The 12,811-nt window shown below is 35.4% G+C and overlaps 1 protein-coding gene across 1 annotated transcript in view; it reads left to right on the forward strand.

The window, feature by feature from the left end:
- The window catches only part of CEP290 (centrosomal protein 290), a 107,745-nt gene that overhangs the window by 31,297 nt on the left and 63,637 nt on the right, over positions 1–12,811 (forward strand). The window contains exons 19-25 of the mRNA XM_066257784.1: positions 1,563–1,647; positions 2,191–2,333; positions 5,354–5,518; positions 5,894–6,043; positions 7,968–8,083; positions 9,766–9,868; positions 9,953–10,183. Of these exons, the coding sequence (XP_066113881.1) occupies positions 1,563–1,647; positions 2,191–2,333; positions 5,354–5,518; positions 5,894–6,043; positions 7,968–8,083; positions 9,766–9,868; positions 9,953–10,183 (993 nt within the window). The remainder of the gene's footprint in view (positions 1–1,562; positions 1,648–2,190; positions 2,334–5,353; positions 5,519–5,893; positions 6,044–7,967; positions 8,084–9,765; positions 9,869–9,952; positions 10,184–12,811) is intronic.

Consider the following 12,811-nt stretch of genomic DNA (forward strand, 5'->3'; position numbering starts at 1 on the left):
ACAAGTAAAAGATAATATATTGCCAGAAGATATAATAATAAGGGAGATTTTTAAAGCACCATGTCTCCAATCTTTAGGAAATCCAGAATCGTTAGTCAATATCTTTAGTAGGGAAAGTAATGAAGAAATAAATTACTTTCTATACTCTCTTTCTGACAACTCTTTGAAGAAAGTATCAAGAAGCCGTCAGGGAAAAGAAAAAGCCATCAGGAGCCTGAGAATATGAGTTTTACACAAAAAAGCAATTTATCTTTACAAGTCTTAACAACAGCTTCAGATTTAATACAGAAATTATCTCTTAGGCAAAAATGTGCAATATTTTGTCAACAGATTCATGGTAATAAAGCTGATGTGGATAAATCACAAATAGCATCATCAGAAGATGAGCAGGTTCATATCCAAATAAAATATGCTGATAGTATGAAAGAAAAACAAAAAAGTGAAACACCCTTACAGGCAAAGATTTTGAAAAGTGAACTTGAAGTTAATCTTCTAGACCCTATGCCTATTACTGCAAAATCAGAATTATCTCAGATAGATTCACTTGAAAATACTATAGAACAGCTGCAGAGAGAACATGTATTTATTTCTCAGGTGAGCTTTCCTCTAAATTACGTTCCTGGTATTGCTTTTTTATTAACTTTTTTTAAATGACTTTTCTAATGAAGTTCTGTAAATACTGATTATAAGATTTTGTTAATGTTTGTGCATTAATGTTAATTTATGCCCATTTTATTTTTTTATTTTCTTATTTTTATTATTATTTTTAATTTTAGTGAGAGGAAGGGAGGCAGAGAGAAAGACTCCTGCATGCACCCCGACTGGGATCCACCTGGCCTAGGGGGCAAGGCTTTGTCCATCTAGGGCCATTGCTCCATTGGTCAGCAATGGAGCCTTTTTTTTTTTTTTTTTTTTAGCACCTGAGGCAGAGGCCACTCAGCCATCCTCAGCTCCTGAGGCCAACTGCTTGAACCAGTCAAGCCATGGCTGTGGGAGAGGAAGAGAGAAAGAGAAGGGGGAGAGGTGGAGAAGCATATGGTCACTTCTCTTGTGTGCCTGACCAGGAATCAAATCCAGGACATCTATATGCTAGGCTGATGCTCTACCACTGAGCCAACTAGCCAGGGCCCATTATATTTTTTAAAAATCTGAAAAATGCAGTACATTTGGTATGAATTCATCTACTTGCCTAATTTATTAAATATTTCTTTAGAATGAAGTCACAACACAGGATTTATTGATCAAGGAAGCAAACAGTAGGAATGCAGAAATAGAGCTTGAACGTTATAGAAGCCAGGCAGAACAGGTAGTGTGGATATTAGAAGATATTATTGCACTAAAGACAAAAACCTTTATTATATCTGTTTACCTTTTGCCATACATGGGAGGAGGATCACCATGTGTATTACCTTTTAGATTTTATTTTTATGACTGCTATTATGTTTCTATAACTTATATTTGGTGTGTTAAACCTCAACTGATCAACTTTCTTAAAACTTCAAAAGTAAACAATTGTGATATTTGTAAAGAAATTAATTTTGTTTTCTTTATGTTTTGTTTAGAGTGAATTTCTTTCAAGAGAACTAATTGAAAAGGAAAGAGATTTAGAAAGGAGTACAACGGTAATAGCCAAGTTTCAGAATAAAGGTAAGTTACTATTATCTTACTTTTTCTGTGCGTATTTATCCTATACTGAAAATAATGGGCCTGAAAGTACTTTAATACACTGTTTTCTAATCTATTTTAGCCTTAAATTCCTGCATAAGATATAGACGTTAGTCTCTCTCTTTCATCCATTTGGCTTGCCTTGCTATATTTATATACAGAGAATGTTCTTAGTCTGAATTTTTTTGTGATGATAAAGAAGTCTCTTCTGTTTTGTTCTCTAATGAAAGTAAACAATGTTTTAAATTAAAAATAAATTTAATATAAAGTGAAGGCAAAGTATGCTTATGATTTATTTCTTTGAGCTGTGAGATATATGTGTGTGCATATGATTTCAATAAGTATACCATTCAGCTCAACTGTTCACACACTGAATTTGTACTTGAATTTTTTGTGTGTATTTATTTGTATTTGCATTTTACAAATGGGTTGTTTTTACTGTATGTGAACTATTTGTCATCTATATAGAATAATGTAATTGTGAAAAAGATCTATTCATCCAATGAGAAAAATATGTCATTTTAGTAAAAGAATTAGTTGAAGAAAATGAACAACTTGAAGAAGGTATGAAAGAAATATTGCAAGCTATTAAAGAAATACAGAAAGATTCTGATATCAAAGGAGGAGAAACATCTCTAATTATTCCTAGTCTTGAAAGACTAGTTAATGTAAGTTATTTTTACATATTAATGGTTTCACTTTGTTATTTCATCACTTAATGATATTGTTCACTGTCTACTAGTCTCTGTAGTTTCTGATGAGACATTTGCTGTCTGTCATTTGAATCATTGTTCCCTGTATATAATATTCCCATGCCTCCCCTCAGGCTGCTTTCAAAACTTTATATATTTTTTTACCAGTTTGACTGTAATGTGCCTGGGTGTGTGTGCGTGCACACACACACATTTGTACAGTATATATATGTCTGTATCTTGTTTGGGGTTTGCTGAGCTTCTTGAATCTGTTTACTTACGTTATTCACTACAGTTGGGAAGTTTTCCATGAGTAATTTCTTTATTTTTGTGTCCCATTCCCTCTAGAACTCCAGTGAAACATTTTATACCTTTTGATATTGTCTACAGGTCCCTGAAGTTCTGTTCATTTTTTCCTAATGAAAGATACTTTTCCTAATTCTTTATTTTCTCCCAATTGTATAATTGCTATTGATTTTTTAAAAATTTATTTTCTTTTAATTTCTTGGGTGTACATAAATTCTAGTGTCCCCCCAAATACCTTCTCCCCTCCCCCGTGTTCCCCACCACATCCCCCTTGCCCTCCTCCCCGCAACCCTCTCCCATTTTGCATTTCTGCTCTCATCCCATCCTCTCATCCCGCTTTCCCTCTGGTCCCTTTGATCCCGTCTCTGTCTCTATTCTGTTCCTCAGTTCATATTGTTCATTGGTTTAAAATTGAAGGAGAAATAAAAAGCTTCCCAGACATAATCGCTATTGATTTTTACGTTCACTGATACTTTCCTCTCTCACCTCCATTCTTCTGCTTCAGCATTCAGCCTGAGGCCTGGCAGGGTTTTTACACAGACTGTGGAAGTCCTTCTTGCTAGTTCTTTTTCTTTCTGGGATTCCTCTCTCACTTTCTATAGCTTAGGGCTTGCTCTGTTCTTTGGTTTTCTAGGTCAGACAGTTAGCAGGCCACTGCCACCTCAGGCTGCCCTCAGAGGAAGCCTTACAGATGGCAAATCACGCCTGGCTGGTCCGCTTTTCAAAGTTCCAAGACCCCTCCAAAATCTGCTTACTTTGGTTTATTTCTAGAATCTTTAAGTAGTTGTTTTGTATTTACTTGTTAAATGTGGAGGTGTAGGTCTCTTACGACCTTATGCCACAAAACTGAATGTGTAATAGAATGTAGTAAGAATACTTTAAAATGTTTAAAGAATTAAGCATTGCTACAGTAAAGATTTTAGCCATCAAAAAATATTCTTTTTGGTCTGACCTGTGGTGGCGCAGTGGATAAAGCGTCAACCTGGGAACACTGAGGTCGCTGGTTCAAAACCCTGCACATGCGTGGTCAAGGCACACATGGGAGTTGATGCTTCCTGCTCCTCCCCTTTCTTTCTCTCTCTCTCTCTCTCTCCTCTAAAATGAATAAATAATAAATAAATAAATTAAAAAAATATATATATATTCTTTTTGTATTTACTATATAAGGACTTAAAAGTCCTTCTATGGTTGGTGACTTCTTTTTTCTTTTTTTCTTTTTTCTTTTGCCTCTGCTATTTTGAATGTCCCAAATGATTCTTCAGTCTTTTTATGTGAACATCTTTGCCTATAATGCTACCCACTACTGATATACTGGGTCTTAGATCAAATTTTATTCTCCAAAGGAAAATCTGTATTCAGTAAATGAATAGCCCAGGAAATTCTATTTCAGTTGACAGCTTCAGATCTTCCTAAGACCACTGCTTCCATAGATTTTATCTGCTTCTATTGGTGATTGTTGGTCTTTTTTCTGAAATATATGCCCTGTCTAAAACTTAAAATGACCTAATGCTACTCCTCCAAAAAAATCTTTATAGGAAATGACACTTTAGATCAGATAATTATGGTTTATACACTTCAGTTCACTGTCTATTGTTATAGAATTTTTTTCAGTGCCCCTAATAACTGTCTAATTTATTCTTATTTTACCAAAAGACCATGTAGACAACTAAGAACTGTTTTCTTGTCCATCAGAATTTCCCTTCTACCTACTTCTGTTTTCCTGGTATCCCTGCTGAGTTAGTATAATTTATTACTCCACATGGAGTAATAAATGCTCTGATCTCCTAGGTTAATGGCTTACTTTATACATCTGCTGCCCAGAGTTAAATTACAGATTACCATCCTGAGTAAGAAGTTACATTTGGTTTTACTCATCTTACCACTTTGTTTTCTACCTTCATTTCTGAAGCTTTATTATGCATTTAGTAGGTTTAATCCATAGAGTTCTTTTAAAGTCCAAATATAGTTATATGTATGAATTGTGTAGATGTGTATATGGTACATGGGTATATGATTGTCGGAGAATTAGGTCCAGTGAAGCTGCTTTGATATTTTAATATTTGACATATTTTTGCTTATCTGGCACTCTTGGATAATACTATGTCACCATTCTTTGCCTTTGTTTACCATTGTGCTTCAACTGGGAAGAGAAAGTGATGAAAAATTCACTTAATTGAATGTAGTAGCTATTTCATTACTTTGCTCATGCTTAAAAATCAGGCATTGCATAATTTCAAAATATTTTCATATATATCTCATTTTGACTATATAAAAACCTTGTGAAGTTAACAGAGCTAATATTATTTTCTTTTCTTTAGAGATAAGGAAACTAAGGTATAAAGAATTAAATCACTGTCCAGCTAGCAAGAGATTGGTTAAGAGGTGAACCCTAGTTATCTTATTCCTGTCTGGTTGTTTTACTATTATAGTTGACCAGTGTACTAAGACTAGCTAGATGTTTATTGTTATAGTGAAGTAATTACTATGTTTGGTAATATTGCTGTAAGTCAAAAATAGACTTTTATAAGTTTCAGTTCATAAATAAGAAATAGATTTGGCATATTTTGTTATTATGAATGGTGATAGGAAAAGTAAAATGCTTACATGTAAATTTTATTTAAAAGTAGATTTTTAAACTATGAATTTAGTGTTTTTCTCCACACTTCTTCAATATAATCTAAATTTATTAGGCTATAGAATCAAAGAATGCAGAAGGAATCTTTGATGTCAATCTCCATTTGAAAGCCCAAGTTGATCAACTTACTGGAAGGAATGAAGAATTAAGGCAGGAGCTCAGGGAAGCTCGGAAGGAGACTATAAATTATTCTCAGCAGTTGGCAAAAGCAAATTTAAAGGTCAGAATTTTATCTAATAAAGGGAAATGCTAAGCATTGAACATAAATAATATGAAACTTAATTTTTTTAAAAATGACTAATTTGTGAGAAAATGCCCGTTGAATTAATTCTTTCAACATTAAGAAATACCTGTTTGAATTTTTCTTATAAAATTAAGTGGAAAAATAAGTGCCTTATAATATAAAAGAGTGTAGAAATTCTAAGTATATAATTAGGCATTTCTAAGTAGAAATTAAATTATGACTTAATTAATTCCTGGCTGGGCATTTATATATCTACTTTTAGAAAATATTCAGTACCTTTAATTTTTAAATTTGTCTTTCTTTTTTGAGGTTTAAGAGATATGATTCTATTTCTGAACTGCTTGTTTCCAGATAGATCATCTTGAGAAGGAAACCAGTCTTTTACGACAATCAGAAGGATCAAATATTGTTTTTAAAGGAGTAGACTTACCTGATGGAATAGCACCGTCTAGTGCCAATATTATTAATTCTCTGAATGAATATTTAATACATATTTTACAGGTACTGAAAAATTTACATGTGAATAACAAACAATTGGTAGTATGTTTTTGAATTTAGTCTTCGTGTATTCTTGAGTTCTTAGACTATTAAGAGATACATTTTAATGGATTTTGATGTTATATGGAATGTTATGAATAAAATTAATTTATTCCATTTATGTGTGTGAGTAGCATGCTTACACATCTTGTTCACATGGGTATCATATGAAATATATGATTGACAGGTAGAATAATTCACAGCTTCTGTAAGGTAGTTGCGTCTAAATGAAGTGAGCACTTTTATTTCTCGCTGGTTGGAAAAGCAATTATAAGTGACTGAAGTCTTAAGCTGCTTTTACTGTAACAATTAAAATGGTTCCTCTTTTCTTAAGTGTAAGAAAAAGCTTTTAGACAGAAATTTTTTATCTCCTTCTTTTGTTACCCTCTAAAGCAGGGGTCCCCAAACTACGGCCTGCGGGCTGCATGCGGCCCCCTGAGGCCATTTATCTGGCCCCACCGCACTTCCGGAAGGGGCACCTCTTTCATTGGTGGTCAGTGAAAGGAGCATAGTTCCCATTGAAATACTGGTCAGTTTGTTGATTTAAATTTACTAGTTCTTTATTTTAAATATTGTATTTGTTCCCGTTTTGTTTTTTTACTTTAAAATAAGATATGTGCAGTGTGCATAGGGATTTGTTCATAGTTTTTTCAATAGTCCGGCCCTCCAATGGTCTGAGGGATAGTGAACTGGCCCCCTGTGTAAAAAGTTTGGGGACCCCTGCTCTAAAGTGTTGGTTAATCCATCAGCAAATTAGAATGTATATTGTTTGCCCTGTGTTTGTTTCTCAGTTTTGCCATCTATATCGTGGTCATTATGAGTGGCCTAATGAAAGATGCTTTCGTTATTTCACTTGAAGTGTGAATACCATAACATTACATGCATTACTATACCATCACAAAAATATGTCAAAATGAAGTATGTTTCCTTTTCCTAGATAATTCAATTTTTAACATTCTTGAGTTAATATTATCAAATTCTTTTTATATTTGGAAATTATATTAATCATTTTAATATTGGAATTTATATGTTATCTGAGGGACAGGTGACTTTATACTTATTAGGACACCACTGTATAGTTAGTGTTATACATTACTTTTAAATTCATAATTTTAGCACTCTGGTTTCTCTCATTTTTCTGCAATATGGGGACACTATCATTAAGTACAGTATTGGCATTATGACATTGTCATCTTGCTTCAGATTAGGTTCATTTTTGTTTTTTACCTTTATATAAAAAAAACATGAGAAGCACTGTGGCAGAATAGAGAGAGGACACTGACTGGGAATCTGAAAACCTGTTCAAAGTGATAAAACTGGTCCTTAGACTTTCGATCCTAAGGCAACATAGAGTGAAGGAAGTCAGACAGACGTGACCTACAGTGTTGCATCTACATATATATAAAGTGCCTGGCACCAAGCTCAGCATAAATGCTCAGGAAATGGTTGCTAAGGGTTCTGCTAAGGAGTTTTAATGTTGAGTAAGTTGCTCAGTCTTCTAAGTCTCAGTCTCTTCATCTTTGAAAACAATTATTTGGAAAGTGTAATTGGAGTGGAGGCATGTGTGTGTATGCTCACGAAAGGGTGTGAATAACTAGAGGTAAGTATGCAACTAGTGTATCTGATCATTTGTGTCATCACTATAACTACCATATATGGTAAAATTAATTTCACTTGTTTTATAGTGCCTTTTTTTTACACATATTGCCTCATTCCATATGCCTTAAACTAAGTTACTCAAAATAGTCATAAAAATGATCTGTGCTTTTTATGATGACTATTCTTCTTTATATATTTTTCAAAAATCTTGCCAGAATATGAATTGCTACCTTCAAATTTAAATTTTATTCTGATGCTTTTTTTTTCTTATTTTTACACCCATTTTTAGGAACTGGAAAATAAAGAAAATAAGCTAAAAGATTTAGAAGATTCTCTTGAAGACTATAACAGAAAATTTGCAGTAATTCGTCACCAACAAAGCTTATTATATAAAGAATATCTAAGGTATAATGTTGCCAAAACTTTATAAATGTCATATAATTGCAGCATATTCTTGTTAATGATCAACATAACGTAAAAGTATTTAGGTATTTTGTTATACCCTTCCCTCCTGCCTCTTCGTCTCCACTTATGTATCTCAGTTTAGTATCTATAAAATTTTGTGATAGTAATACCTTTTTCTCAGGGGTGTTAGAAAACAAGTAAGTCATATGAAAATGCTCAGATATGAGGCTTTGGAAATGTTATGGCATTTATGAACACTTTGTGTCAGCTGTTAGCATCATTTTTCATCATCACTATCATAATTATCCACATTTTCATAGGGAACTAATGTATTTCTCCTTATCTCTGCCATCCCATTTACATCAATAGAATAATTTTCTTAGTACTAATTAGAATACCTGATGAAAAGTGATTTGAACACTAAAGATGAGTATTATATGATCTAACAAGAAACCCATCATTAATTATAGGGTAGGTCATATTATCTCTTACTGTGGTTATAAAGTAGATATAGGAGTTCAAGGAAGATGAAGTTATTTTACCTATTGAAGAAGACTGGTACTTTTTTCCACATAACATTTTATATTTGGATAAATATTTTTTCCATGGGAGTGAGTGGGGCGGGGTGATCAAAGAAAAATTGTTTTCCAAAGGCTTCTGCCAGATGGTGATTTAGATCTCAGTAGCCAGAATTAGGCTAATGAGCAGTCCAAGTCTTATACATTCAGTGGCATAGAGAATGACAGCATATTTATGCCAAGCTGATTGCATATGACTGTGGAATTTCTCTTAATTAGGCAACAGTGTCTGACATCTTATTTTAAGTCTAATTTTGTTTGTATGCTAAATATTTTGCAAGTTTTTTTTTTGTTTTTTGGGTTTTTTTCTGAAGCTGGAAACAGGGAGAGACAGTCAGACAGACTCCCGCATGTGCCCGACCGGGATCCACCCAGCACGCCCACCAGGGGGCGACACTCTGCCCACCAGGGGGCGATGCTCTGCCCCTCCGGAGCAGCGCTCTTTTGCGACCAGAGCCACTCTAGCACCTGGGGCAGAGGCCAAGGAGCCATCCCCAGTGCCCGGGCTATCCTTGCTCCAATGGACCCTCGGCTGCGGGAGGGGAAGAGAGAGACAGAGAGGAAGGAGAGGGGGAGGGGTGGAGAAGCAGATGGGTGCTTCTCCTGTGTGCCCTGGCCGAGAATCAAACCCGGGACTTCTGCACGCCAGGCCGACGCTCTACCACTGAGCCAACCGGCCAGGGCCGATTTTGCAAGTTTTTAACACTCAAATTTAAGAGTAGAGTCAAATATTGAGACTTGATGTCTAGAATTACTATGGGGTATCAATTATTTTCCTAATCATTCTGTATTTTTAATAAAATGTTTATAAGCTTCAGCAATTGTTATATTGTAACAATTGCAGAGTGATGTTTCATGGAATAATGAAAATGATATGATAAAATAAATTTTTTACCTTGTGTTTATTAAATAAAATTATAACTCCCAGGCTAAATCTTTTTGAGTAGAATTTTGACTTTCTTATGTTACTAGGTACTGAGGAACTATGGTATGTTTTGTTTTATGAAACCTTTAAATTTCCATACTCTAAAGTTCTCTCTTCCTGGACTGAGCTTAAATGTTTTAGGTTTACCATATCATCATTTTTATGTATTTATATTTTAGTGAAAAGGAGACCTGGAAAACAGAATTTGAAACAATGAAAGAGGAAAAGAAAAAACTTGAGAATCAAATTCAACAAGATGCTATAAAAGTAAAAGAATATAATGTAAGTAAAACACTTTTAAAATCAATATACAATATTGTACAAACTAAGATAGCTAAATCTAACAAGTAATGTGTCTTTGTGCAGAATTTGCTCAGTACTCTTCAGATGGATTCAGATGAAATGAAAAAAACACTTTCAGAAAATAGTAGGAAAATTACTGTCTTGCAAGTGAATGAAAAGACACTCATAAGACAATATACTACTTTAGTAGAAATGGAGCGCCAACTTAGGAAAGAAAATGAGAAACAGAAGAATGACTTGATATCAATGGAAGCTGAAGTTGCTGAAAAAATTGGATGTTTACAACGATTTAAGGTATATCTGTGTGTGTGGGTTTTTTTTACTTTGACAATTTTCAAACATGAAGGATAGTATAATGAACACCTGTCACCTGGATTAACAGTTAACATTTATTAACATTCTGCCTAATTGCTTCATCTGTTTTTTATAAGAATATTTAAATTGCAGACATTCCTCTCCTACATATTTTAGTGTGCATCTCTAAAATCAAAACCTTTTGCCCTGGCCAGTTGCTCAGTGGATAGCACCGAACACTGTTGGCCTGGAGCGCTGAGGTTGCAGACTCATACCCAGGGCTGCTGGCTCTGTCCCAGGGTCACCAGCTGGAGTCCAGGGTTGCCCATTCCCAGGTTGCTGGTCTGAGATCCTGTGGGCACCAGCTTGACCTTAAGGGCACCAGCTCAATCACTTGGGTTCTGGCTCGTTTCTGAGGGCTCCGATTTGACCCCTGAGGTTCCTGTTCCTGCTTTGGGTCCCAGTCAGGGCACAAATGAAGAACAGTGGCCTAGCTAAGTAGAACAGTGAGTTGATGCTTCTCTCGTTCTCTCTCAAAACAAAAACAAAAACAAAAAATACCTCACAAACTTCTTTTTATGTAGCCACAATAACTTAATAACTCCTAATGAAATTGTTAAGAAGTCCTATATTATCTAATGTGTAGACCATATTCACATTTTCTCAGTTGTCCCAGGATCCAGTAAGAGACCCTGCATTGTATTTGAGTGTTACATGTCACAAATCTTTTTAATATAGAATCCTCTATATTTTTTCCTTTCTGAAAAATGTTGATGACTTATGTGATTCTGAGTGTGTAATCTAACTTGTTCCTCTATCCATTGTATTTACTAAAGTTACCTCAAAGCCTTGGTTATGTTCAAGTTAAACATTTTTGGCAAGAATACTTTATAAGTAATATTTTTTGCTTTTTAAGTAATGCTTTATATTGCATCACTCCAAAAATATCTGGTAGTCCCATGTTCCATAATTGATTACTGTGTTAACAGAAAGATATATCTATTATTAAATGATTTTAGTTAACTGTTGTGAAATTTTGGTACCACACAAATAACCAATTTTTCATCAATTTTCCTAATAGGTTTAGCATCCACTGATGATTGTTGTTTCCTAACTCAATTATTTCACTAAAGAATTGCAGAATTATGATTGTCTAATTATATTATGCTCTCTACCTTCTTTTTTCATTTTATTTATTTTTTATTTATTTATTCATTTTTAGAAAGGAGAGAGAGAAAGAGAGAGACAGAGAGAGAGAGGAGAGAGAGACAGAGAGAGGAAAGGGAGGAGGAGTCAAAGCATTAACTCCCATATGTGCCTTGACCAGGCAAGCCCAGGGTTTCGAACCAGTGACCTCAGCATTTCCAGGTCGATGCTTTATCCACTGCACCACCACAGGTCAGGCCTGCTCTCTACCTTTTATTAGCAGATATTCTTTTGTAAAATAAAGAGCTTTCCCTTATTAGTCCAGGCTGTTTGGTTATCTTGAAGTATAGTTTCTATTAGAAAGGAAGATAATAAAAGTCTTAATTTTTTTTCTTTTTAAAAACCATTTTTCAGAATAGAGAGTTGTACTCTGCTTATACCTGCTCCTGCCCCACACTCCGCTCCCACTTTTTCTTTAAGTATCCTAGGACTCACACACTTTTATTTTTATTTATTTATTTATTTTAAATGTTATTTTTTTTAAAAGATTTTACTCATTATAGAGAGGGAAGAGAGAGAGAGAGAGAAGGGAGGAGGAGCAAAAAGCATCAACTCCCATATGTGCCTTGACCAGGCAAGCCCAGGGTTTTGAACCGGCAACCTCAGCGTTTCCAGGTTGACGCTTTATCCACTGCGCCACCACAGGTCAGGCCTACTCACACACTTTTAAATAGTCAGTGTGCTTTAACTCTTGGAGTCATTGCTCTTTTGTCTCAATTTTGGCCAATGGTGGGAGCCCTTTAAAGCTATCTCTAGTTTCCTTTTGACAAGAGTCAATTATTCTCTGTACCAAGCTTCAGAGCTTGTTATTTTTTTCTGGCACAATAAGATGTCCAGGATTGACCTTGTATACTTTTTATCTAGACTTGGAATAAGCCATTTCCCTAAAGCTCCTGGTTCTTTTTTGTTTTGTTTTGTTTTTATATTTTTCTGAAGCTGGAAACAGGGAGGCAGTCAGACAGACTCCCGCATGCGCCTGACCGGGATCCAACCGGCATGCCCACCAAGGGGGCGTCTCTCTGCCGCAATCAGAGCCATTCTAGCGCCTGAGGCAGAGGCCACAGAGCCATCCTCAGCGCCCGGGTAAACTTTGCTCCAGTGGAGCCTTGGCTGCGGGAGGGGAAGAGAAAGAAAGAGAGGAAGGAGAGGGGGAGGGATGGAGAAGCAAACGGGCGCTTCTTCTGTGTGCCCTGGCCGGGAATTGAACCCGGGACTCCTGCACGCCAGGCTGACACTCTACCACTGAGCCAACCGGCCAGGGCCACTCCTGGTTTTTTTTTTTAATTTTATTTATTCATTATAGAGAGGGGAGAGAGAGAGAGAGAGAAGGAGGGAGGAGCAGAAAGCATCAACTCCCATATATGCCTTGACCAGGCAAGCCCAGGGTTTTGAACCGGCAACCTCAGGGTTTCCAGGTTGACA

This window comes from Saccopteryx bilineata, chromosome 2, assembly GCF_036850765.1.
Source record: "Saccopteryx bilineata isolate mSacBil1 chromosome 2, mSacBil1_pri_phased_curated, whole genome shotgun sequence".
In the NCBI taxonomy this organism is placed as follows: Eukaryota; Metazoa; Chordata; class Mammalia; order Chiroptera; family Emballonuridae; genus Saccopteryx; species Saccopteryx bilineata.